At 31.8% G+C, this 27,526-nt stretch overlaps 1 protein-coding gene across 1 annotated transcript; it reads right to left on the bottom strand.

The window, feature by feature from the left end:
• Positions 1-254: 254 nt before the first annotated feature.
• On the bottom strand, positions 255-8,936 carry LOC143081850 (uncharacterized). Its single transcript, XM_076257525.1, has 9 exons — positions 8,793-8,936; positions 6,334-6,495; positions 5,245-5,403; positions 4,525-4,614; positions 3,166-3,330; positions 2,487-2,611; positions 2,023-2,188; positions 1,052-1,645; positions 255-644 (listed from the first exon to the last, which is right to left on the bottom strand). Exons 1-9 carry the CDS (start codon positions 8,860-8,862, stop codon positions 322-324), a joined length of 1,854 nt encoding a protein of 617 aa, XP_076113640.1. The 5' UTR covers positions 8,863-8,936; the 3' UTR covers positions 255-321.
• Between the last annotated feature and the right edge of the window lie 18,590 nt (positions 8,937-27,526).

Raw genomic sequence — 27,526 nt, 5'->3', positions numbered from 1 at the left:
TGATATTGTTTCTTTCGTTTAAATATTGACGGTATAGTAAAATAATAAGTTGTCAGTGCTCACAGAAATTAGTCCAGAAATTGAACTTCCAAAACAACTTTATTGGCTCTCCAAACTTTCCCAAAATACGTTTAACAATAATGAGTTTGGAGTTTTCTTATAGAATTTTGCATGCGAGCTAAAATTGAAAATAACAATTATTGAGCTCATGCTAAAGTTGAAAATTATATAAAAAATACCATATATATATACTCGTATAAAGATCAGAAAGCTACTTTTACAATTATTCGATTCAATGTTATTAGAAATTTATCATAGAAACTAAAAATTCCATTTTTTGGGTGGAACAAAAGGTTTGACTGTAATCTTTCTTGCACGTTGTGGTGCTTTAGTTGCATCTTTATTCAAACTGGTTCCACTGGTTTTTGAAGTTTGTTGTAAATTTGCCTGACTCCTGTCGCTCATCTGTTTTCCTTTTTCATGGTCATCTACTTCACGTTTTCGTCTCTTTGCAGCGTAAATCAAACAACATGTCAATAAAGCTAGCAGAAGAATTGAAACCCCGACAAGAATCCACCATGGCCAGTATAAATCACGTATGCTATTCCATATTTCAGACTTTGATGATTTTGATGTCACCATGTCTACAATAGAAAGAAAAAGTAATTATAGACTATAGATAATTTGTCGAATAGCTATAACAAAGAAAAAAGAAACTGACTATAGATAAATTAGTCGAATAGCTATAATAAACAAAAAGGGGCATCGGTGGCCAAGTGGTCTAAGTAGTTACTACTGTAATCACTAACTAGTCAACACTGAGGTTGTGAGTTCGAATCCTGCTTTTTCGAGTGCATTCGACTCCAATCTTAATTGACTAGGATTGTAAGTTTTCCTATCGAAGATCGGTGGTTTTTTCCGGGCACTCCGGCTTCCTTCACCAATAAAAACTGTCCTTAAAATGAATAAAAGTGTTCTTCACAAAAGATCTCTTACTATATGCTAACTTATGCTTTTAAAAAAGGAAATCGTAAAAGAAATACATATTTACTGTTTGAGGTATTAGTTGATCCAACCGCTGCTATGATTAGTTCAGTTGTTGAAGTTGTCGGATCAGTTGATGAAGTTGTCGGATCAGTTGTTGAAGTTGTCGGAACATTTGTAGAAGTTGTCGGAACAGTTGTTAAAGTTGTCGGAACAGTTGTTGTTGTAATTGTCGGAGCAGTTGTTGTTGTAGTTGTCGGATCAGTTGTTGTACTTGTCGGATCAGTTGTTGAAGTTGTCGGAACAGTAGTGGTCGTTTCTTTTGTTGTCTGTTCGGTTGTTGTCGGTTCGTTAGTTGTTGGTACAATAGTTGTCTGTTCGGTTGTTGTCGGTTCAGTAGTTGTCAGTTCGGTAGTTGTTGGTTCAGTCGTTGTCAGTTCGGTGGTCGTCGGTTCGGTAGTTGTTGGTACAATAGGTGTCGGTTCGGTAGTTGTCAGTTCGGTAGTTGTTGGTTCAGTAGTTGTCAGTTCGGTAGTTGTCAGTTCGGTAGTTGTTGGTTCAGTAGTTGTCAGTTCGGTAGTTGTCGGTTCGATAGATGTTGTAATTGCCGATTCAGTTGTTACTATCGTCGAGTCAGCTTGTGTTGTTTGCTCTATTGTTGCTGTTAAAAAAATGCGAATGTTTAAGTAAAATAACATGAAATTTTACACACTTGTAAATTTTAACAGTTTAAGTTAAATTAATTAAACAAAGTTTTCCTTTCTTCTTTATTTTTATTGTAGAAGATATTCATTTATATCTTTATATTATGAACGATTGTATGAAAAATGGATGAATTAACAATACAAAAATCCTCCTAAAAACAAGTTTCTGGAATGATTCTAGGAACAGAATTTTTAAAGTCAATATATATTTTCATGAATAAATGTTCCTAAAATACAGCCAAAATCAGCTCTCATTAGAAAAAAGAATTGATCTAATTGCAAAATTTTGCAAATTGTTAAAAATGTGAATATAGTAAACTATGCATCGTCTTACATGTATAAGGGGGAGTAAACACCATTCTCACAAACTTCTGGTTTCCGTCATCGTACATGAACTCGTTATCAACCGATGCAATACACATTACAGGGAACCAGTCTCCCTGACTCATTGACAGGTAAATAGAAATTGTAATGACGCCATTTGTGTCAACTTTATACCGCTAAAAAATATAAAATATATACAATGATAAGTTTTTTTAATGTATGTTATTATCCATGTTGATTTCTGCGTACATGTAATTTATAAATCTATGAAAAAAATGAGACCACGAATATTATAAAGTAAAAATTTAAGCGTTAGTATTCAAATTGCAGGAAAACACACTTTTGTACAATGTCGCGCATTTTAAAATTCTTCCGGTGTCCAAAGACTTTACCAATATTTTTCTGTACATGTTATTGATAATGTATACTTATATTGTATATACATCTTTAATTAAAAAAAGGTTGGTGTCGTACCCCACAATATGGCCATTTTGCCTCATCATACATCTCGATAACTATAAAATCACCAAAAGAAGTTGTGTCCTTTTTATCTGCTGGCCAACTACCAAGGCATGAAAATGGCCCATAATAAGGAGCAGCTGAAAAACATAAGGTATATATATATTGTTATGGGTAACGATAACGTGGTAAGATTAAACTAAATTATTAGGACACGGAAGAGGTTGTAATTCTGTAACACTGAATATATATAAAACAAAATTGGACAGTTTAAATTTATACTAAAAAATCATTTGAATCGCAAGAATGAATCATGAGTACAAGCAGTAGATCTTTCGTCAACAAAAATTTAAATGTGAATATATCATGAAAGGGGGTCCTCTGTGGCCAAGTGGTTTAAGTAGTTCATCTTCAGTTTCCCATTGTCTGTCAACACTGAGCCGTTGAGTGGCAGACTCGCACGTTCGACTTCGATCTTAATATATTTGGAATTTATTTTTTTTCAGGTTCCAGGTCAGTGGTTTTCTTCCAGGGCATTCGGACGTTTTTCCATGTCATGCAGACAGGAATGCTGTAAGTGGCGTTGAAAACCAATAATCAATCAATAAATAATAAAATGATAGTCACCTCTTAACTAAACGAAATTATAGAATAAAAAAAATCCAAAAAAATATCATTCTGCTAGATTATTTACCTGAGGTAATATTCAGGGGATCATAACAACTCTTTAAAGCGATGACTTCATTCTCGATATAGGCTTCAGAAGTTTTACCAGCACAGTAGTCGGGGTTTCCTTTATCACTGAAGGTGAAGTCATAGGTGGTGAAATCAAACGGGCAGTTTGCATACTGAAAGTCGTCTAGAAAAGACAATGAAAATAACATAGTGATTTGTTTAATTATTATTTCTCTCATTTTTAGGCATTAACAGTCTATACATATTGTATTATAAATGTTATTTTTGTATTGATGCATACAATCTGTCCGAAGTACAGCCACTGATATAAGAGTAGGACAGCACGATTACCTATTACCTGTAGGTAGAGCTTGTTTTCAGTAATTGCGAGCATTCTGTGGTACGACATACCATTGCTTTATTGCGCATGGTGTTGTCTATCTTTTAAACACCCGACTGTGCAAGGGCTGTTTAGACAGTCAAGGTCGTTAAAAACTTCCATATATCTTTTGAACATTTTAACGTTAAAAATTAGAAGTGATTTTCCTGAAGTCAATTATGTGTGACAGTCTTTTAGTCGACTTTCGTTTGTTTCCCATGTCGTTGTTAGATTTTCTTTGACTAATCAATTTTGATGTTCAGTTTGTATCTTCCGCCTATTTTTTCTTTAGAGAGTATATTATATATACTTGAGATTACCCAAGTGCCGTTTAAAAAACTGCTGACTGACTGCAATTTTTTAATTGGAAATACAAAAATACAAATTAAACTAAGCTGCACTCTTTTCATCTATTTTGTAGTTGGTTTTCTCTGAATTTATGTATATACAATGTAGTATCAAACAGCTTATAGGTAATTTTAGTAATTTAACAAGAAAAATAACAAACGGATATTTCTTATTCTAGCGTAGAGGCATCACTAATATACATTTTTTTTGCAATGTGCCAATCATTTAATCACTCTATAAAAATAAAATTGAGAATGGAAATGGGGAATAGGAAATGTGTCAAAGAGCCAACAACCCGACCATACAACATACAACAGCAGAAGGTAACCAACAGGTCTTCAATGCAGCGAGAAATTCCCGCACCCGGAGGCGTCCTTCAACTGGCCCCTAAACAAATATATATACTAGTTCAGTGATACTGAACGCCACACTAAACCCCAAATTGCATATCATAGTCTTCCATTACATGTGAGTTCTCTGTCTCACCGTTCAAGACCTGTCGTGAAGTAAACCTCTTACAAAGAAAAAAAAACCACATAAGAATATTCGTGTTCATAATATTGAGTATTTTTTACGAATTATTTTGTATGGTATTTTGTCGATCTTATGTCAACTCTAGATACTTTCTTTATATATCATAAAAATACATACATTTTGAAAGAGCTATACTGGAAGAACCTGCAGTAAATAGCCCAACACAATCCTGTGCACTGGTTATAGTGCCGGTAAATGCAAACTCGTCTGAAAATTTTACAAAAAACTACAAATTAATGTGATACCAATCGCATTGACTTAAATTAATTTGGCTCGTTTAAATTTTATAAATTTTGGACCAAAATATTAACTTTGACCCTTTGGCAAAAATATAAAATATTTCAAAAGAATTGACGGTTATATGATTGGTAAAATAACGTTAACAATAAACTTTTAACTCAATTATACCCAACAGTAGCTTAAAAATCAGATTTGACAAATCAGACAGACCGACCGACCGACCGACAGACCGACAGACACTTTATTAGCCAATCGCCAATCACAGTGTTCATAATGAGCAGTTTAATTACCATATGATTTTCAAACAAAATATAAAAGGGAATTAAACATAGGTTAGACAACATAAAATACATTGTACATCTAATTTTAAAACTCTTATTCTAGAAAACTTTTATTATCGAACCATTTGCAGCTATGACATATTTTAAGGCCCTTGTCCAAACTGTAAATTTTCTCATCGCCGGTACGGCGTAGTACATCATCAGGCAGTATACATAAAAACCAACACTGTAAGTTTTGAGAGAAAACGAAGGCCTGTTCTTTATGCAGAGAATACTGTGTTGAAAAGGTTATATTTAAGAATTTAAAAAATCTTACGGTAGAATTCCCTGAGTACATTGTCGAACTGTTTGTAGCCATGACATATCTCAATGTCCGTGTCCAAACTGTAAACATTCTCATCGCCATAGTACAACAGATAGTAATAGTATCCTGATGTTGAGTCATAATATTCATCTACACAAGTAGGAGATGCACCTACAAAACAAAGAATCAAACAAATAAACTAACATTACATCTAAAGATGTTTGCTACTCTGTTTCTAAAATACAAGCTTTTTTTAAAAGAAGACTGTTATCAATTGATAGTATAATAAATAATGGAATTATATAAGCAGAAAAAAATGAAGGGTTCGAGTGCTCGTTTTCGAAATGTAAGCCATTGAAAATTTCACGGGAAAGAATTTTCTCTAAATTTTTCATACATTAAACATTGGCACCATTTTTTCTGTCAACAAGTGTTAAACATGAGAATTCAAGGTTCATTGATAGAATTTTCAAAGATTGCGTTTTAAACTATTTGTAGTCAAATTATGAAAAGAAAATATGAGTGATTAGTAGAATCTTTTAATGGCATTACATGGATAAAACCAAAGGATTCCGAATATCTGACAAAAATTAAAAAAAAAACAACAAAAGCGAACATCCTTATACTTCGGAGTTCTTCGCAGAAAATGCATATGGCCATCTTTTTTGTGGAAATTTATGAAATTTTAACATCAAAAAGGGGTAAAAGTTTACAGAAATAAAAACAATAAGTGAAAAAAACCCAGATAACTCTTTAGGCTAATAATCAGGTGTAATGCGAGCTTTGGCGAACGTCAGTACAATACTTCTCCTGTTTCGAGCCGAGTACAAATACAGCTGATATTTAAAGACACGAAACAGTTATTGTCTTTATCCTGCATTTTTCTTTCTTCAAATCGTTGAATTTGTTTTTGAAAGAAATCGACATAACTTCAACGGAACCACAATGAAGACCCAAACTAATGACGTAAATAGTAATATGACATAACCGTTCGCTCGCAGTAGAAACAGGATACCAGGAGACGATATATTCATATACAGTAGAAAGGTCGATTGCAGGATAAAAACGTTTAAACAGGCGCTTAAAACAAGTTTTATTTACCCATGGCCGATCCATCTGTTGTATAGTAATCTATCACACTGTAGCCAGCCGTGAATTGTCTTTTAATTATTGGTGTCGCGTACCAGTATGTAACCCCTGCAGTTGCTGTCGTCCATTCGACTGGAAATCCTTTCCCTGTACATGCTGTGGATACCAGTTTTCCTGGTTGACGATAAAAAAAATGTTAAATCGTAAATTGAATTTCTGTCATTTGTTAACAGTGGCAAACAGTTCATATTTGTTCAAGACGACCGATAGCAATTTAGAAACAATTGACGGAATATGTAAATATTGTACATGAAAAATGTATGATACCCCAGGATGGATGATGTGTTATTTACAAGCAGCAAGGATTTGTTTAGTGAGATCTCGCCAAAATCTCATCATACGTAGCTTTTTTATATGCAATCTGCCAGCAAGATTCCAATCCTTCTCACTATACAAATCCTTGCTAGCAGTAGAAGCTCAGGGAATTTCAAAGTTAAATGGAAGCAGAATTTTATCTTTGAAATCCATAAACCATCTTCTGACCCCTTGGTTGTCGTACGCATTTGTTTTTACGCTCAGAGACCAGTTCAACCTCTCAACCAACACAGGTTATACAGTTTAACGCCTCCAGTTCAGGTCGAAGAGTTTACTTATGAATGGTCAAGGAAATTTTTTTCTACATTTATATATACGACCTTTGTGTTTGAATTTATTAGAATTTAACGGCGAAATGAAACAATACCGGGCATTTTACAATGTTTATATCAATAGCGAAGTGTCTTGATTATTTGCCATGCCTGTTTCAAAAGAAAATAAATAATATGGATACCATGGATAAGTGTTGGTTCGATAAAAAGAAACTGTGAACCCCGAGAATAAATGGAAACGGTATAATCGAAATATAGAAATTCTTTTCAATGACCAAGTTACTGAAATTCGAATTATAAGCAGAATTCGCTATGTAACAATTAAGTATATTCCCGTAGCAATCCATCACTAACAAAATGTTGTATAGAGACAAAATGTGCAGTAAAATCTAAGAGAATGAAAAAAAGTAAAACCTGCGAGCCGTCTTTTAAGAATTCTACTTTAAATATTATGTTCTTATTGTTAGCTGAAAAATAATATGATGAGGGTTAGTAATGAAGGTTGACAATGAAAATCAAAGACAATTAAAGTCAATATTAATTTGATCTCTATGACAATTAAAGAAATTATATGTGACATCTAAGCTATTCAGGATGATCTTTATGTTTGATATAATTTGAAATTGTATACTGTCTGAATGAAAAATTGGGAAACAGGTCTTATTATTAACTGTCAAACTCCGAAACAGTGGTGATGTTGCTTCGCTGAACTGAAAGTCAACGTAGCGTAGTGAAGAGGACGTAGCCGCTGTTTCGGAGTTCGATAAACTGTCATTCCCAACTTGCCTCATCTTTATAAGTGAAGTAATGTCTTCATGTTTGAATTTTTATCGTTGAAATTCAAAATGTTAATCAAATAATAATTTATATCATGGGATAGAAAAAAAGAATATGTGTACAGTTAAAATTATTTTAAATTATAACTCGTAAACGATATTAGAAACAAACTAACGGTAAACGATATTAGAAACAAACTAACGTTTTTAAAAGCGCCAGAATTGAGACTGAAATAACAGCGAAGAAAGCCCAAAAGATCTTTATATTCTCGGTAATTGTGATCCTCTTTATTAAAACATGAACTGTATACCGTATACCAGTTAATTGATTGAATCATGATCATAGTTCTCCGCATTCGATATTTTGGCAAACCAAAAATGTATTTGTTAATAAGTCATTTAAAAAGACTTTTTGATTTATCGCTCTATTAGATTAGTTGAAATCAACAATTTCATCTAAAAAAAAACTCATTGATCGCTACGTATACAAATTGCAGAAAGTTATTTTTTTAGTGTTAAAATTTTTTTTTCGCTCCCCAAAACATGTTTCGTGGAATACAAATTTAAAATATATCTCCCACTTGTAAAATTTCAGGTTTGACGTGCTAACGAATTGAAAAAGAAAATACAATTTCGCTCGCCCCATTTCGGATGATTTTATTTCTAAATCGCTCGCTCGCTTCAATTTGTGTATTTGAAATTCTAGAGATTTTTTTTTAATTTGAATAGGTTTAATGCATAATTATACAAATTGGATTTGTAGCAAAATCAATATCAATTTAGGAAAGATAATTCTCTGGAATTTAGTCTTATTTACATACAATCTGCAAATTAAAAAAAATAAAAAAATCCTTTCTTTAATTTTAGATCAGCTGGACAAATAGAACAACAATTCTGTAATTTTCAATCTTACAGAGAGTTAAGTTCTTAAATCAGCTGCTTCTTTCTATGTGAATTGACATGCGTTCTATTATTTTCATGATTCACGAGGAACCTGGCGCTTTAAAAGATGAAAATACTAAATTAATACTTATAATAGTTTTATTACCTTGTAACAGGAACAGTATACCAACAAAAAGATAGGAACAAAAGGAAACGACTTTACAGAAAATTTCCATCAAGAATCTATATTATCGACTGTTCAGAAATTCATTCAGCAAGCAACTGTTATTTTTCGCTTTCTTTGAGTGAAAACATACAATGAAATATCAACTTTGGTCCAATCAAAATCAGAATCAAATTTGGTTTTTCATTTTATTTAGATTATTAAAATTGAAGCACTTAGAAAAAACGGTCAAGTGTTGGCGCATGCAATTACCTTGAAGACATGTAGTCCGAAGTACTCCGAAGTATACATCCGTATCAATACCAAAATCCGAAACAACGACCTGGTTTAGTGTCAATTGTGTTTACAGAAATAAATGACTTCTGTAAGCCTACTTAAGGGACTGATACATTACAATGTGTACAATTGTTATTATCTTTTCAATGACAAAAGTTAAAATATTGTTAATTTCGAAATAAAGGATATTGTTTGTATATAAATATGAAATGATATCGCTTTTTAATATAAGTATGTCAAAGATATGTATAATTACAGTTGTATGACATCTTATATTCGATATAATATATTTCAATGTCATTCGATATTAATGATATCTGATAACTTATTAAACCTAGTTCATTTAAATTATGTTAATGTCATTCTATGCGTGTTTCCTGCATGCTCGGGAGTTTTCCTGAGATGCAGCCTTTCTGATCTCCCTAGATTTTCTCTAACGGTTTGAATGTTGATTAATTCAGAGTTTTCTTAACAAAGTTTTGAATTTCTGGTCGATTTTGATTTCTTTTAACAGTTCTTATGATGAATATAATATCCTCGCTTTGGTCGTAATAATTTCCACATTGTCTATAATTGACTATAATGGTATTGTCCGTTTGGTGCAAGAGTTATTGAAAAGACAAAAAAAATATTAATAATATAAATTGTAAAAAATAAAAAATCAAGTATATAAAACTTTAGTGTCCATTGTTTGTCATACTAATTGATGTACACGTCACAAGTGTTTACAGTGGAATTACGATCGTTTGGTTACTAAAATGTCTTCCAAAACAATAATACACGATTTCAACTTGTGGACACTGTTAAAGTCCGTTTCAATATTGAATTCAACATGCAATCTTCAAAAATAAAGTATTCACATTTTTTTTTATCACTAGAACTATCACTATCAGTACGGATGCATAGAAAAAGATAAACAATAAATGACTAATGTGGATAAAAAAAATACTCCTTTTAACCCTCTATAGCCGACATCACCCCAAATTATACAATGTTCGTCTCTAAGGTTACAAATCTAAAAGCATTGTATATAAAAGGCAAAATATAACTGAATGAATTGACCGCGTATGTAACTAGTCAGGATTCTGAGTTATATTTGACAGTATTTAAATAAACATATCAAAGGAGCTCCTATGACAACAAGAAGCTCTAGTAAAAGTGTTATTATAGTTCGTATAACAACAAGAAACTCTGACAAAAAGTAACATAGTTCGTATAACAAAATGACGGAATACAAATTCATCAACCACACATTAAGTTTGGATTTTTTAATGTAAAAGTAAGGAGATGTTATGTTATTGCTAATAAGGCAACTCTCTACCAGAGTTTAACAAGTAGACACAAGCGACTTTTACTATTTGGCATGTACTGTTCGGCCTTTGTCGACGGGTAAATCCGTATAGTTAGTTGTAATACTCCGACATGACAAAATGTGGTACAATTCAAACGAGAACATTAACGGCCTGATTTTTAACAAAAAAATCAAGAAATATAATATGACAGGGAGCAATAAACTCAGATAAATTGTCTGACAGTTTTGTGGCAAATGGTCAGCAGATAAATCTCAATATTCTGAACATTTTTGTCCCTCTCTCCTCTTCCGGTCAGATTTTATCTATTTATAGCGGTTATATCAACACTTGTATTTTGGAATTTAAACTCTTAAAGCGCAAAACTGCTTTAGTACCGCCTGTATCCGCGTGATATATGCGTTGACGTAATATCATGATCATGCCAGAAGATACTCTTTTGCTATGATTAACAGTCTTTGGCAGTGACAAACATCTGACATACATGTATATATTTATAAAAAAAATTTAAGGTTACGATGAAAACAAATGTTATATGCCAAACATATATAAACAGTTATCTAAACCTTGTCTATTTTATCTAAAGATAACAAACGTTATTTTTGTAAAATGTGCAATGTTCAGACATTTTTGTAAAGGAGAAACAAGTCTGTCAAAATGAAAGGAAAACGACGCTAAACGATACCTTACCAGTCCTTTACTAGACTCGTACCAAGCGTGACGTCGATATATTATATATAAACTCAACACGCATCTGGCTAGCCAAGATCTGGTATCGTTGATGAGTTGTCATCTACATGTTTTAATTGCTCTCAATGACAAGCACCTCACATATCAGTTTATGCACATTACCCCTTTTTAATACAAAATTGAATAATAACAGGCCAATTTCACATCACAAAATGGAAAGAAAAAAATTTAAATGTAACCTTTAAGATCCTTTAACCTTTTTGATATGAGTTGTGTCATATTTATTTATCGAATTCTTTAATACAAATGATTTTGCAATATTTTTGTGTTTCGGATAATAGATCTATATGTTTTAATTTGACATTTTTTCTCATTCAAACTTATGAAGTGTTAATTTCTTTCGTTATGTCATTATATACGGGGGTATTGATGTGTTTGTCTACATATATGTTTTATTTTTATTTTATCGCCTTTCTCGATTTTCTATGGTACCGCCTCGGTTGTGTTGTAGCAGAGTGTTCGCCTCTAGTGCGGGAGGTTGTGGGTTCGAATCCAGGCTGGGTCAAACTAAAGACTTTGCAATTCGCCGTTTCAGAATCTAATGCATCCTGGGTAATATTTTCAAAAGCGTACACCAATGCGTTTTAATTGGTTTAAAACGTTATAAACAATGGAAATTCAACCAATGACGTAACGTTATTTTCACTTTGGGGTACGAACAATGAAATTACCCATGATGCTTTAGATTCTGAAACGGCCAATTGGTATTTACTGCTTCTCCGCTAAGCACACGACATTGAGGAGTAAGAGCAAAGACTGATTGACTCGGAGTCGGAATAATTTGTCCGAGTAAGGTAACTTGTCTGCCTGTTGAATGTTACCTTGTGAACTAGCACGTGAAAATCCGGCTAAGTGTGTCGGTCTAGTTCAAAGAAGGGTTATAGTGTCCAGAGTCGTTTTCAATATCGTAGCAGCTACGTAGCTGTCAGTATCTATGTAGAAACTATAGGCTAGCTTCACGTTCAATAGACAAAAATCTACGTAGCATCTACGATATTGAACGCGGCCCAAAATATGCATATCATGTTTTTTATTCTATGGTCGATCTGTTTCTTATTATTTTACTTTTATTTATTTCTTTATTATTTAACCCATTATTAAGTATATTTATCCTATTATTCTTATTCTGCGTCCAGACCCTCTTAGGGTGATACCTAACATTACAGGGAGATAACTCTGTAAAATCAACCAAACGTTTTAATCACGTTGTATTGTTAAGGAAATGTTAAGTCTCTCTATGATCAAAATTAATGTTTGTCAAACTGCTATATATCCAACCATTTTTTTATCGAATTGATAGTGACCTCATTGAATACATCTACAAACAAGTGACTATTTAAAATGTTAGTACATAGATTCATATCTTAATTATTACGTCAAATTATACGGTTAATAATACTATGCACGGTCGAAGGTGAACCGTTAAAATGAACAAATTAAAAAAAGCAGTTACTGTACCTAAGTTTTCATTCAAATATGGGGCAGTGAAAATTTCGTGAGTTAACGAAAAAATTAAACGAAACACACACAAATACACAGAAAAAGAAAGTTATTATAAGTAATGCAAGTGACAAAATGTAACAAGAAAACCAACAGCTTGATTTATAAACAAAACAATATATTGAGAACACAACATGATAGTCAGCAACCAACGCCAACCCCTGAATTACTTATACTTGTGATAGGCACATACAGATTGTGGTAGCACCCAATCCTCTCCTAACCGGATACGATTATTTTCAAATTTTTCCTGTACAAATATAAAGACATTAAAATTGAAAAAAAAATCTATGTTTATATTCAGAGACTGTTATATCCTTCAATCAGTGGCAGAAAAAAAATCAGTAATGACGAAAAATACTCCCAACAGAGCCCTATATTCCATAACAGCCATGTGCGCAGTTATCTTTTAAGCATAAAACACCAAATGCGTTGATTGATGCCGTAAAAAGAGGCAATATTTAGTTAACCCATGTTTCTTCAATCATTTTTAATGGATAATTAGAAAATGTAAAAATGAGGAATTGCACCAAATTAAAAAAAGAAACGAAACCTGTTGAGTCGACAGAGTACGGTGACACTTGCTCATGGTTCTATGCTTACATTAAACGGATATTGTATTCGTCACATTGTAACAGACGTCAATATATAATTATGTGAATGTGTTTAAAATATTTAATATGTAAACCATTTTACCGCTTCCATAGTAGTATATGTCAGGCTATCAACGCGGTAAAATTTCGTAAACTCATTTATCCAATACCGATTTTTTGGCGGGGTTCGCGTTGCATAATCTTTCAATTTACTTAGTCAATTTCAATTTCAATATTTCATTGAAAAAAGCACATTATAGAGACGTGATCCAAAGACAGACAATAATACATTCAACAACAAATAAACAAAATATAGATCCATGTAACAAGAAGTTCTAAAGACACAATACCATTCAGAACTCATAATGCCATATAGATATACATGATTAGTCTAAGTTTTCACATTTGTACTTAAAAAACACTATCACCTATGTAAAATATATGTGTATAATTGTGCACAAAATGCTATAAAGGGTTATGACCCGAAGAAACAGTACGCTATAGTGTTTTGTGAACTTGTTCATATTTTTATCATTTTTTTGTTGTTTTTAGTTATTTTATTGCAATGTCAGATATTCTTATATGACGTGCTTCTTTCGCTTTGTGAACAAAACCATGCTTAAAATCCAATAAAATTTGTTTGCACATGCGTATATTGACTACTTTAGAATATTGAATTTTATCAAATTATTATGCAGTTTTAAAATATATTTCCTTAACTTAAAAACACTCTCAAACTCTTAAATGATGCACATGATATTAATTATTCATTTATTATGACTGTTCAAACTCCTCCCTCTAAAAAATCACAGTGCCAGCCGTTTGCTTCTTTACAAACAAAAAAGGGAGGTTCATGGAAGAGCCTACACAAACAAAGATATAATACTTTATTGTAGTTTTAACATGGGTAGGCATTATATTCGTGTTATTTTAGCACTCACTATCGCTCGGGCAAAAATAATCACGAATATAATGCCTACCCATGTTAAAACTATAATAAAGTATAATAGCTTGCATCAATTATTTCTTAAATCGTAGACATCAATTTTGAATCTACCGTTAAGATCTTCCGCCTCTGTTGCGGAGAAATTCCAGTGCGTTCGATAAGTAGATGATATAAAGCAGTAACACGGAAGTTTCTAAAGTATAAATTATTGACAATTTAAACAGAACGGTTTTTGATCTATCATGCGCTTGGACTATAATATCTACTGTTACAGCCTCGATAAACGATTAAACAACTAAAGTATATTGGTTTTTGTCTTTTTAAATATATTAATAAATATTTACTGGACTCAAACGATTTGTATATATAAAATAGTATTAATTTTCAATATAATATAATACTAAGTATCATATTTTGTTTAGTTTTGTTACTCTTAAAACGGTGAAAACAAATTTGAGATTAAAAAAAGTATGACAGAAACGCTTGAGCTTTAAAAAAAAATACATATCACATGAAAATTTATCAATGAATATTTTTTGTTTGTAATGTAATAGTGTTTTTAATATTTGAATGCAAACACCATTGATTCGTATCAATATCTTATTACACTTTACGTTAGAACGCACAAAGGCATAGTTATTAAAATATTAACCTCTTTGAACTAAATACAAGGTAACTGTATAGTAGAGTACGACTCGAAAATGATGTAGCAAATTCGAGATAGTCATTCCATGTGGTTCAATAAGTCAATGTCATTAATTCTTGCATGGCCTTATTTTGGGTTAGAACTGTCACTTCGTTCATGTTATTTCGAGTTGGTTCATGGTTTGAATATCTATGAATATTTATTATAGTCGACCCTTTGGATTAAATAATTTCTCTTAGTTGTAGTCTGAGTATCTATAATACTAAAATAACGAGGTCCAATTTGTCGGCCGTCATGGGAAAAAAAAAGAAAAATCAAAGAATTCAACTTTATATATAGCTAATATAGGACAATGGTGTTGATTAAAAATTACACCACTCCAGACCCTTCAGTGGCGGATCCAGAGGGGGGTTCCGGGGGTTGGAACCCCCCTTTTTTTTTGGCCGATCAATGCATTTGAATGGGAGCATATAGTTGGAACCCCCCCCTTTTTACTCTGGGTTGGGAACCCCCTTTTTAAAATGGCTGGATCCGCGCCTGCCCTTTTGTTTTCCACATAATTAATATTGCCAATAATTAACAAGTTCCGGGTCGAATCCGATACCGATACCAATATTATATTCACCTGTTACCTATTACCTTATCTGTACGTTCCGCATCTGACAGGCGCACCATCAAACGGTGAATTTAGGATTTTGCTATATACACGGGTCATAATCACAGGGTTGAAACTACTAATTTAATCATTGTCACATTGTTCCCTATTGTTATTTTAATCAGTATGACTTTCTAAGATGACAATACGAATACTAAAATCTGGACTTAAAATAAGGCGTATAGGTACAGTTTTCAATTTGTTAGCTGGCATGACGTAAAACAGCGAATCAAAGAATTCAACTTTATTTATAACTATTATAGGACAATGCTATTGATTAAAAAATACTCCATTCCAGGCCCTTTTGTTTTCCAAATAATTGATTTTATCAATAATTGATAAGTTCCAGGTCTACGGGTTCAAACAGACAGATTTTGAAAGCAGAGAAATCTGTGCATCTTATAATCGCCATGACTTTATCAGATGACAATACCAATACTAAAATAAGGCATACGCATAGTTATATACTTTAATTCATTCACGGACCCACGATATCACGGGTGTGTTCTAGTATATATAAATTATATAACATTTGCGGATTATTCTGTCTTTATCCGTCTTAGATAAAAAAAAAAACTAGAGTTTCTTTAAAAACTTACTTTGGTGAATATTTACAAAAACAGATGTAGGTTGTGCAACTTTAAAGAACAATGTTTGAGTTTGACTATTCCCGAAAAGCCAACCGGCAACTGAGGTGATTCATTTTGATAAGGACAATATTATGAAATTTATTTTCTAGTATCTTGATTTCTTAAACTATTTGAAACTTTATTTTTTACGATTTTTCATGTAAGTTGTAGTTGTCTTCTTCTTTAACAGCGATTAAGGACATACCTCACTCTTGAAGCATTGTTGCTAGAAGGTTGGATGTTGGTAACTTTAACTGAGCTGAGCATTTGCAATAGGGAGAACGTTTGGATTGATTTAATTTTTATTGTACCTTTTCTTTGCAAGAAGACTGATTTTACAACCACAAACAAGACCAGTATTTATTTATCTCATTGAGAATAAAATGTACATTTACTGTGCCACACGTAAATCACCCCCTGTTTTTTTGGGAGGTTCGTGTTGCTCAGTCTTTAGTTTTCTATGTTGTGTTTTATGTATTATAATTGTTTGTCTGTTTATCTATTTGTCTGTTTGTCTGTTTGTCTCTTTCTTTATAAGCCATGGAGTTGTCAGTTTGGTTACGACTAATGCGTTTGAATGTTGCTTTGGTATCCTTCGCCTAAATAATAACAGATTGGTGCAGTGTACAATTCAAGGTGTCAGACCCTACTCTGACACAAAATAGTGCTTTTGATGTTATTGCTGACTTAAAATAACCAACAAATTTGCAGAAATGAATCTTTTAGTGGAAGAGAAATACACTTAATGTGGTAAAGACCTTAAAGTACGTACACAGTTCCTTAATTTCGTATACTTTTCTTATCTTCATACTAAAGTGCTCCAAAAGTAGGCGTGCTTAGGTGCACTGGGCGTGTCTAAAAACCGACTCTCGGTGGTTAACGTCTCTCGATGGTTAACTTTAAGTGCCGACCGTAAAGTACACGATAAATAAAACTGTGACACTGTAAATATTAATCAATATCTTTATAAGGATTGATTGATTGGTGATTGCTGTACACCGTATCAGAATTATTTATAAGGTTCAGATTCAATATTTTATTATAGTCTGACCACATACAAACATAAAATGAGATTCACATACATAGATTTAAAACATTAAAACATTTGCATTGCATGTACCAATCTTAAAAAGATTTATGAGAGACTTTTAAGATATACATTGTACTATATATACATATAAACATATTTTTACACATTTATAATTAAAATTCACAATATACATTTTTACTAAATGATAGTAAAACATTTGTTTCATTAAGAACTATTTTTTCTTAATAAAATATTGTTGCAGGTTTTGGCAACTATAGCAGCAACATTACCATTACTAAATAAAAATATAAATTTTTCGTTATCTGATAAAAGGTTAAAATGTTCATTAAAATGTACCGCTTCATGTATCATGATTTGTCTTATATCCACATACAATGGGTATTTTAAAAAGTAATGCAGTTCATCTTCAACAATAGAGCTACAGTTAAAACATGTCCTCTCGTGGACTTCTTTCCTTTCATATCTTCCAGTTTCTATTTTTAGTGGAGCTACCCCACATCTAAATTTAGCGAATGAACTTCTGTTTTTTAATGACATAATAATTTTTTTGCAAATAATTTTCAGTACAATAGTTATTTTTAAACAATTTGTAAGACATGTCATAAGTGACAAATGCGTTATAGGGGTTAAATGACTCTACGTCTGGTCGTTACTTGTTGCGGACACGCACTTATATTATGTGACAGGAGTCGCTGATGTCTGTTTTGGACATTTGGGTTTGATGGTTTAGGTGAAATTAGATATGCGTTTTGAGTTGTAAAACCTTTAACTTAGACACGTTTAGTTAATGTGTATAAAAAATAGAGTTTAACTTAGATGATTTTTAATTGTCTCCTTTTTTTCAATCGTTAGTTTTGAAATAATGAAAACACATTTATAATGCGTCAAAGAGTTAAGATTACAACCTTTGATCCTATTAAAAAAAAAAACATACTTAAGTGTAAATCACATTGCATTTTATAATTGATATACATTTTTTTTAATACAGTTATATTTCTAATATTTGAATGTAAACACTTTTGTTTCGTATAATTTTTGTAACAATTAATTTTATAACTTACAAGGATATGATAGTTTAAAGCCTTATAACTTACAAGGATATGATAGTTTAAAGCCTTAACCTTTTGAACTATCTACAAGGTAACTCTATTGTTGAGGTCGACAAAAGTGACAAATCAAATTTAAATGTCTCGTTTAATGTAGATACATAGTTCCTGTGATTCTTTAGCGAAGGCGAAAACAGGCACCAATATTTATTTTTTGACCGACCTGATTTCGATTTAGCATGTCACTGCTTCTAGAATTTGATTACATCGTTAATGTTATGGCCTATATAACGACTATAAATTAATAAATGTTATATATGTCAGTAATATATACCCTTTCCCCTTAAGAATATTTTGAAAACGCTGATGACAAAAAAATATTCTGAATCAAGATCTTCCCCATACCTTATAGTGTTAAAATTTTGACAAAAATAATTTGATTGATAGCGTTGAAAAACTAAATGAACTAAATAGAAATATTTCTGGCTCAGACAAAAAACAATACCCTCACTTCCATTGTTTCAAGTTAAATGGTTGCTTCCTAAGTAAAACAGATTTCTCTCTCTCGACCATTTGTTGTGGCAATCAGTAATCGCAATCACCATCTAGAAGAATTGTACAGTCAACTGTCAAAATTATGTAGGTTTAAACTTTAAAGGTATTTTATAAAGATGACTCGATCAGTGGCGTCACCTATAATTGTTTGCATCCAAGATAATATATAGAATTAAAAAAAAAACACATTGTGTTGTCCTGTTTATCAGGTTATCAGGAAACGAAATTGAAAGAGTTGGATAATGGTGTAGTAATGGCGAGAAATTTGAAGGAAAATCTCTGTGATGAGCAACATTTTTGTGTGTGCAAAATTAAGCATGGGGTTTTCTTCATTCATACTATCTCGTAAATTCCGGAACCATAGAGTATCCTTAAAAATGCCGTTTTTCTTTAAAAAAAAATTGTGGCACCATACTTTTTTTGCAGTTTCATTCACACCCAGAGATTTAAGAATTCAAAATCTGAGTTTTATCAACGGATATTTTATAGTGAGAACGCAGACACCCCCCCCCCCCCCAAAAAAAAAAGGTACCTTTTTCGCCTATGTTAATAATAACTTCATGTTAACCATATGAACAAACGATATCAATCAAATGCAATGAAAGTATTAATGTCTTTATTGCAAATGAGACCATATTCTTCTGTTTGTAGCAGGAACAATAACAAAATTGGTCAATTGTTTGTTTGATACTTATTTAGTACTTACAAATATGTGCCATACTTTTTTTAAGACGATGTTTTTTTTGCAATATAATAACTGATTAGATTATGGTTAATTTGATCTGTACAAAGATAACGTGAATTATTTAAAATGAATGAATGAATAAAAAACTGTCACCTTTTAAAAAAATAACAAAACACGTTTGTAATATCTTTTACTAATTGATGAATTAAAAACTACACAGTATGACGTTCATATAATTATAAACATATAAAACTGTAAAAAGATGTAATCAGCACAGCATGTGATGAGTGGGCTGTCTTGAAACAAATCCGTTTTGATCCGAGAGTTCTTCGCCACAATTCTCGTTTGCAATTGAACTTGCATGATATCGTCACAATTATCCCATGTTCCTATGGCAAGGAAAGATAATCGAGGATCTCGATCAAGTAAAATATCAAGACTTTTTTGCGTAAACCCCTGAGGGTTTACGCAGTATATATTGGACGAGTGATGTAGTCTTTCGGAACACCGGATGTTAGTCGGAACACTTCTGGTCTTTCTATGACCACCTTTCAAATACATGCGCAATAGCTATGACCACTTTTCAAATGCATGCGCAATAGCTTACAAATCTGTTGAATATGCATTAGCATCTTAAGTTGCTATAGAGATATTTTACGTATGATCTGAAATTTATTATGATATAATATTTTCTTGCACACGATTACAAGCTGCTAATATTAACCTACATGCGTAGTATTTCAATTAGTCAAACGATGTAACCAGCTGCGTTTAGATATGAGATAAGATTTCATGTAAACAATGCGCTTTATATTCTGAACGAGAATAATTAAAAATAAAATCTTTAGACAGAGTTTTAGTAGCATTTTATTTTAGATTTTACGTTTAGTGAAGATGTACATGTTGTAAAAAGCAAGCTATTAATTTTTTTATTATCCCCAGTATAAAAGAATAAATAGCTTAGAGAAGTCTTTCTTGCATATGATTAAATTACAGTTATTTTTTGTTTGTTAAATATTGCAACTTTAATAAAAAAAAAAAATGGTTATTAAAAATAAAATTAAATAGATATTGAATATGAAAAAAAATAAAATATTTTGAACGAGAACAATTAAAAATAATATCTTTAAAAAAAGTATTAGCACTTTTTGAAATTTTACGTCTAGGATAGACCAAGGACATGGAAATATAATCATAAATACGTGCCTCAAATAGGTGTAAAAACGAGGATTTAAAAAAAATCGTTTATTGAAAATAACGTTAAAATTAATTATGAAAGTTATGTCCGTATTTATTTTCATTAATATTGCAAATTTAAAGTTATTTTCTTTGTTTAAATATTGCAACATTATTTACTTTTTTTAATAACCTCTGAATCAAACAAAACTAAACAGCCTTATTGATAACAAAATAATTTACGAAAACAACTTGACCGACATGAATTATGAACAACAACCACTGTACTACATGTTTCTGGCTTTAGAATGGACATTGGCACATAAACAATGTGGTGGCCATAAACCCAACCCTCCCAAATGAACCAAACCTTAAGGACAACACATCGCAAGAAAAAACTGTAAAATATCAGTTGCAATTCGCGTCCCTAAAATTATGGGTACGGTGCACAATAATCACTTACATAAAAACAATAGACACAAATCACTGAAATAATCGCACTTACCGAAAGCTATTTCAAAGCTAGTGAACATGTAGACGAACCAGTGGGGACGGACTGGTAAACATGTAAACAGACGGGCGAATGTGACAGACTTATTGACAAACATTCACATATAGACAGACCTGCAGTTGGGAATGTAGGAAGACCAGGAGAAACGCTAAGGTACGCTTTACGCACACCCAATACACGCTTTAAGCTCGTTGTGCACACGATACAGATATGATTGACAGGTTGAATGCATCAAAATTACTAGCGTTTTGGTAGCGTGCATGATTTTTTTTTACCTCGGCCGACGTACGTCGGATCTATACGTTGATGTGTGAAGCCGGTATTACATTATTTAAACCATTAAACAGGCAATGTCAGTTTCTAATTCTTATGCACAACAAAAGTAATATAAGACAATACATCTTTATTAAACAATTATCTAATATATATATAATGCCAAACAAGCATTTGGGTTTACGATTGCATTTCTTTTTTTAAAGAAAGCAACTTGTTTTATATATTTTTGTTGGCATACAGATGGCTTCATATTTAGTTAAAATAAATGCCTTGCAGTAAAACGTGTTGAAAAGATCTATTTTGATTGTTCTCATAGTGTTGGATACTACTTTCAAACTATGACAAGGTGCATACACAATTTTGACATTTAATCATTAAAGAAAAATCACAGTAAACAACATATGTTTTCGTTTTTCAACTTGCACCCACAATAGGAGAAGACGTTTTCTATATGTTTTATCAGTTTCGATTGAAATCTGGTTTAAAACTACAATGTAGCTAGGACAAATATTCGAGGAGTGTAATATATTTTAACATTCGTATTTTGATGATTTTATTTTTTCAACAAATAATTTGTTGAATGCTTTACTACCACTAAAAAATCAAAAGGACACAGTTATGTGTATATTTTGAATGCAGTTCGACCGCTTCGTAATAAAGCTCGCCAGTGGCGCTCGAATCAAAACATTTTAGATTGCTAACCATAACATATAGAAAGCTTAACCTATAACACACAAGACGGCCACTATGTAGCAGATAATAGAAAAAAATCAAAAGAAAAATTGAGATCAAACAACATATACCCAGATACGTAGTGACACGGATTTGTTTTCGCTTGATTTAAGACTATTGCACAGCGGTATACTACCGATGCCTTTATTTCATGGGGAAGGATATATAATAGCTCATGTCAAAACTATGAACGTTGTCATTTAAAGATAAATTTAATTTCAGAAAAGAAACAAAACTGATGAAAGCAAAAGAAATAAAGGAAATTAATTATTTCAATTTCTTTTTTTTTTTTTTTTTTTTAAATTTGACTTTAAATGCTTTTCAATCAAGTCCTACTCGAAAAATTGAGTGGAATACTATGTGAACAATATAAAGTAGGAAATATGGCTCTTAAAAGATAATCCTTAAAATAGTATATCTAATATTTTATTTGCTTTACTATTAACCCAGATATTAAACATCATATTTATCACTTGAAAAATGTGTAGCACTTAATTTTGAAATATTCATTTAATTGAAAATTAGAAAAATTTAAACGGGTCATTAAGTTCTACATACTTGTCAGTTGCAGTCCATCAAAATACTCCCACATAAAATGTACTTGCATGATTAGTAACCATAACATATAGAAAACCTAGCCTAATATAACAAACAAGACTGTAACAAAGTAGAAGAAAAAAAAATCAAAAGAAAAATTGAGATCAAACAACATGACTTTTGACATTTGCTGTTTTTGATGTTGCTGAAACGGCATGTCATAATAGTTCACCGACTTAACAGAACACATTACTTCGAGAATAAGGAGAACAACCTTAGTGTTCGAATGGTATGAAAGTTTTATGTGCTTAAGTTATAAATATTTTATGAAAAATCCATCAGGCCATTAGTTTTCCCGTTTGGATTATTTTACCTTTGTCATTTCGGGACCGTCTATAGCTTTCTATACAGTATGAGTTTAGCTCATTCTTGAAGGTCGTACGGGAAATAGTTCTTAACTTCTATCATTTCATTTGGTGTTACTATGTGGAGAGTTGTCTCACTGACAATCATATCACATCCTCTTATTTTTGCAATTGTTTCCATTCCATTTTTTACTTCTCTGTAGATTGTAATACATGTATTCATTTAAACCCAATATGGGACGTTTAATACCTCTACCATTAGTTTATTGGAGATGGTCTGGGTCTATTTCAGAATCGAGATAAAGGGCTAATGTTACTAAAAAGGCCAAAAATATGAAAACTAGAAAAAATCGGCTAAATTTATATAGAAAAGAGAATGATGGACAACATTTATTAGGATAAAGTATTGAGGGGCCGCCATCAAGACCCTCATTGCATGTAGCTTTCATACACATAAGCGCATAGCTCACACCGTTTAAGACCATCATAGGAAGTCAAAGTTGTAAAACAAAACCTGTTGTTACGTAGTGTTTTTGCTATAAGTAGTAATAAGTTGTTGAAGGACTATCGTTGAAGATAAGATTTGCCAAGCAATTGCCCAGAACATATATATATATAAACACTGATTTTTAATATACTTTTTGAGTTTTGTACCTTTTGTATTCCTAATTCTTACTATCATAGCTTCTTGTTTTAAGAAAAAAAAAGTCCCCTTAAACATGTTTATTTCTGGATTGAAAAAAAATCTTTATGGAATGTCACTCCTTTCAGAAATCCCGGATCATCCCCTGTAGATGATCGGTATTTGACTTTTGCCATTACAAAAAGCGGTTAAACAGTAAAGGGAAAACGGTACTATTACATTTTCCCAGCATTAGGTTGGCCTTTTGTGTACCCAAGACAGGTGAAGGAAGTCAACTTAGGAGCGCCGTGATTGGATGTAAGGGTACAATATATTTTTTAATTTATCTATGAATAACTGCAGTGTTTATATTTACAATATACATTTTTAAATCTTTTGAAATATTTTCTAGAGAATTATTCGAAAAGGCTTTCAAAATTTTATAAATTTGGTGCAAAATGACGGTGGGCATGGATAACATAAACAAGCTCCGTTGGAAATTGGTCATGATACTATTTGGCTTCAATTTTTAAAATAGAGAAATAAAGTACTAACAACACACATAACTGTTTTATCCAGGTTTTTATTATAAAAAGTGGTAAAATTAGAAAATGTTAGTATTGTGGCCTATGGTAGAATAAATAGTACAGTTTTCCCTATAGTTAACAAAAAGTTACGTCGAACAATTTCGTAAAAATAAACAAATACCTGCTTGAACTCTATACTTTATACTGTTTAAATGTCCCTTTATGATTTATATATTTAAGTTTTAATATTTAATATTTGACTTTTTGATTTGGCCGTGTTCTCATTTCTGTCAAACTAAATATGTAGTATATATCGTTGACCATAGATTGAACTATTCGTCCTTTTATTTGTTTTTCATTCAACCAAGGATAAATATTTTGACTCTCCGTGTATTATTTATCAACATTTATTTAAATTGTAATGTCACATTCATGTGTTGAAATAGGACATAATCTGCTATGCGTATAGTTATTTGGTTTTCTTTAAACGTAGAAATTTCGTACTAATTTTTTTCTTCATTTTACAATTATAAGCTTAAGTATTTTTCAAATATCTTTATTGTTTAAGATGTATTTCATATCATGATAAAATATTGCTTACACGAAACTGATATTAAACACTAAGAATTATAAATATTTTTACTGTGTAAAATTGTGAATTGTTATCTACCACGAAAAGTACTGTATATATTTACGCTGTTCTTGAATTTCATTTAAGAATTGAATGCTTCTTTTTGTAACTTCATTAGGCTGTTCATTATAAATTTCAAATTGAAGATTTGTAAATGAGGCAGTAATGGCAAAGGTGCGGAATCATACCTTCTCCATTACATCCGTCAATGGTTTTAGTTAAAATATTGTACAGGTGGTGTGGTAGTATTTCCTGGCCTATAAGGGATAATGATAAGCCTTTTTTTTTTTTAGAATTTACACCTCTTTCTAACACTGCAAAAATTTCTATATTCCCAGTTAACTGAAGTACTTTCATTTTACTATTAAGAAGTGAATTTGAATGTGTATCATGACCTTTCGCCTTTTTTTTGCTATTTTTAAAAACCTAAGGCCACTGGTGCTTTTTAGGTCTATTGTCATGCAGTGAATACACAATTCTAAAAAAAAAAAAAAAAAAAAAAATCATTTTCATCTGTCTTTAAAATTATTCATATTTTTCTAAACGGCCTGATTCATCCCTCAGTTTAGGAAAGTGTGTTCAGTTGATACTGTATTTTTTGTCCAATCACACTGTTCAGATACATTGACTGAGGTAGGGTACACAAAAGAGCAACCTAAATTCTTGAATGCAAATACTACCTTGCCACCTACATGTGCATTGATGTAATACTCACCTGTGCCGTTATTTTTAAGAATTGAATGCTTCTTTTTGTAACTTCATTGGGGTTGTTAAAGCGTTGACCGATTTACTGTAACACTTTGTATGAAGCGCGGAAGCGGTCAACGCTTTTACAACCCTGTGAAGTTACAAAAAGAAACATTGATTATTTCAATACTTATAATTACATTTTTAGCTAGGATCATGAAAACACGTATTTTATCATTTTTCTATTTAATTCACCTGTGCACTTTTTTGTGAGACCTCGTGTTATCATGAATGATAAGTTTTATTGTGTAATGCAATTGCTTAAAGAATAACACGTGATCTGCAGTTAGCCAATCATAATAACGTTTTAAAATGAAACATACATCTAATGTTATTATAAAAAAGTATGATTAATCAATTAATAAATGCAGTTGACAAAGAATGTTTGCAAAAAGAAAAAAAGAAGAATACATGATGTTCCTGAAACGTGACCACGACAAGCCAATGAACCTATAAATTATTTCAAACAGAACAAATTATTAAATCATGTCAAGCCAAGGCTCCGTGTTGAAGACCGTACTTTGACCTATAATGGTTTACTTTTACACATTGTGACTTGAATGGATAATTGTCTCACATTGGCACTCATACCACATCTTCTTACATCTACAAACATTTAAAAACTACTACTTACATTCCTTTTAAATTTTTTAATCCTTCATTTGTTATGTTTATATTTGAATTTACAGTTAAGAGTATTTGATTTGTATGCTGTCGTCATATAGTTATTTCATTATAAATATGTATATATTATTGTTTGGTTTTAACTTTTTGACCCGCCAATATATTTCTTTTTTTTTGCACTGAAATTAATCAATTGATGTTTAAGTAATTATAAAATATAACATACTCAAATTCGGGATAATATCCTTATAAGTTGGTTCGAATCTATTTTTTAACTAAATGAAGTCGAGTACGACCAGCTAAGATGAACAAATATTGGTACATCGGCTTAATAAGAATTTCAAACAATTGTATATTATATTTTAATTGAAAATACAATTTTTCTTCAACTAGCATAACAAACGGAATAAAGACATTGAACTTGACGACCATTATTCGTTTGTAAAAGATTCCTAGTCGGTTTTGCACCCTGTTGACAGTTACAACATTCGGGGAAACTTCGATTTTGTCTTATCGGATAACAATCGGGGCTATATCGTGACAGATTCTGCTGTATCAGACCAAAATCGTAACACTGTTCCATTATTTCTAGACGGTGTCCTGTGGAATGGGCATGATGTGGAAAAATTTGTCATTGCTGGTCTTTTTTTTACCGATTAGTCCAGATTGCATCGTGAATGTGAAGCGTAATTTGCCAAAACCGTTCCGCAACAGTTCCGTTCTTCATGATCAAATTCGGCAATTATACCCATTACCCACGTTTTTCTAACGGATATCTTACAAATCGGATAGAATCGGATTGAACACGGGATAATCGGGACAAGTCGGACGGAAACAGCAGAATTTAGACGCTTCATGAACAATGTCTTTTTGTTGCCGTGATTTATTATTTTATTTTACCAAGTTAACGTTAGTAATAAAAGTTTGAGTTTCCAGCCACGAATCACAGTTTTTTTTTTACAAGTCTTTATTGCAAACGGTCCTATCAATAGTTCGTCAGTAAAATTCGTTAATGTACGACCTCGGCCTTAAGGCCATGCGATATGGTAGCAAGGGGAGACAAACGTTGCACGGTATAAATTTTGCTTTTTGAAAGTTTTAATTTCGCGCATATCTAAGGAAAAAAAATTCGCACGCTGGAAAATTATATCGTAATTTTGAAATGTACAGATCTTTAAGCATTTACTCTTAAGGTTTATGTACCCTTCTGTAGCCATTTTTGTACGAACCTTTCAAACTTCAATTGTTTCAAAACTACAGATATAATGAATAATAGAGATAGGCCATTTTGTACATATTCCAAGGGGAAACTTGATGCAAAGCATT

Source organism: Mytilus galloprovincialis, chromosome 7 (genome assembly GCF_965363235.1).
Source record: "Mytilus galloprovincialis chromosome 7, xbMytGall1.hap1.1, whole genome shotgun sequence".
NCBI classification, from domain to species: Eukaryota; Metazoa; Mollusca; class Bivalvia; order Mytilida; family Mytilidae; genus Mytilus; species Mytilus galloprovincialis.
The sequence above is the reverse complement of the archived record's forward strand: the minus strand, read 5'-3'. Positions and strand labels throughout refer to the sequence as shown.

Excerpts from the sequence above, each read along its gene's own strand:
- LOC143081850 (XM_076257525.1), bottom strand. The coding sequence starts at position 8,862 with ATGGAAATTTTCTGTAAAGTCGTTTCCTTTTGTTCCTATCTTTTTGTT. Across the intron at positions 2,612-3,165 it reads TCCCCTGAATATTACCTCAG|CTGCTCCTTATTATGGGCCA; the intron begins GTAAATAATCTA and ends TATGTTTTTCAG. Across the intron at positions 1,646-2,022 it reads GTTTACTCCCCCTTATACAT|CAACAATAGAGCAAACAACA; the intron begins GTAAGACGATGC and ends TTTTTTTAACAG.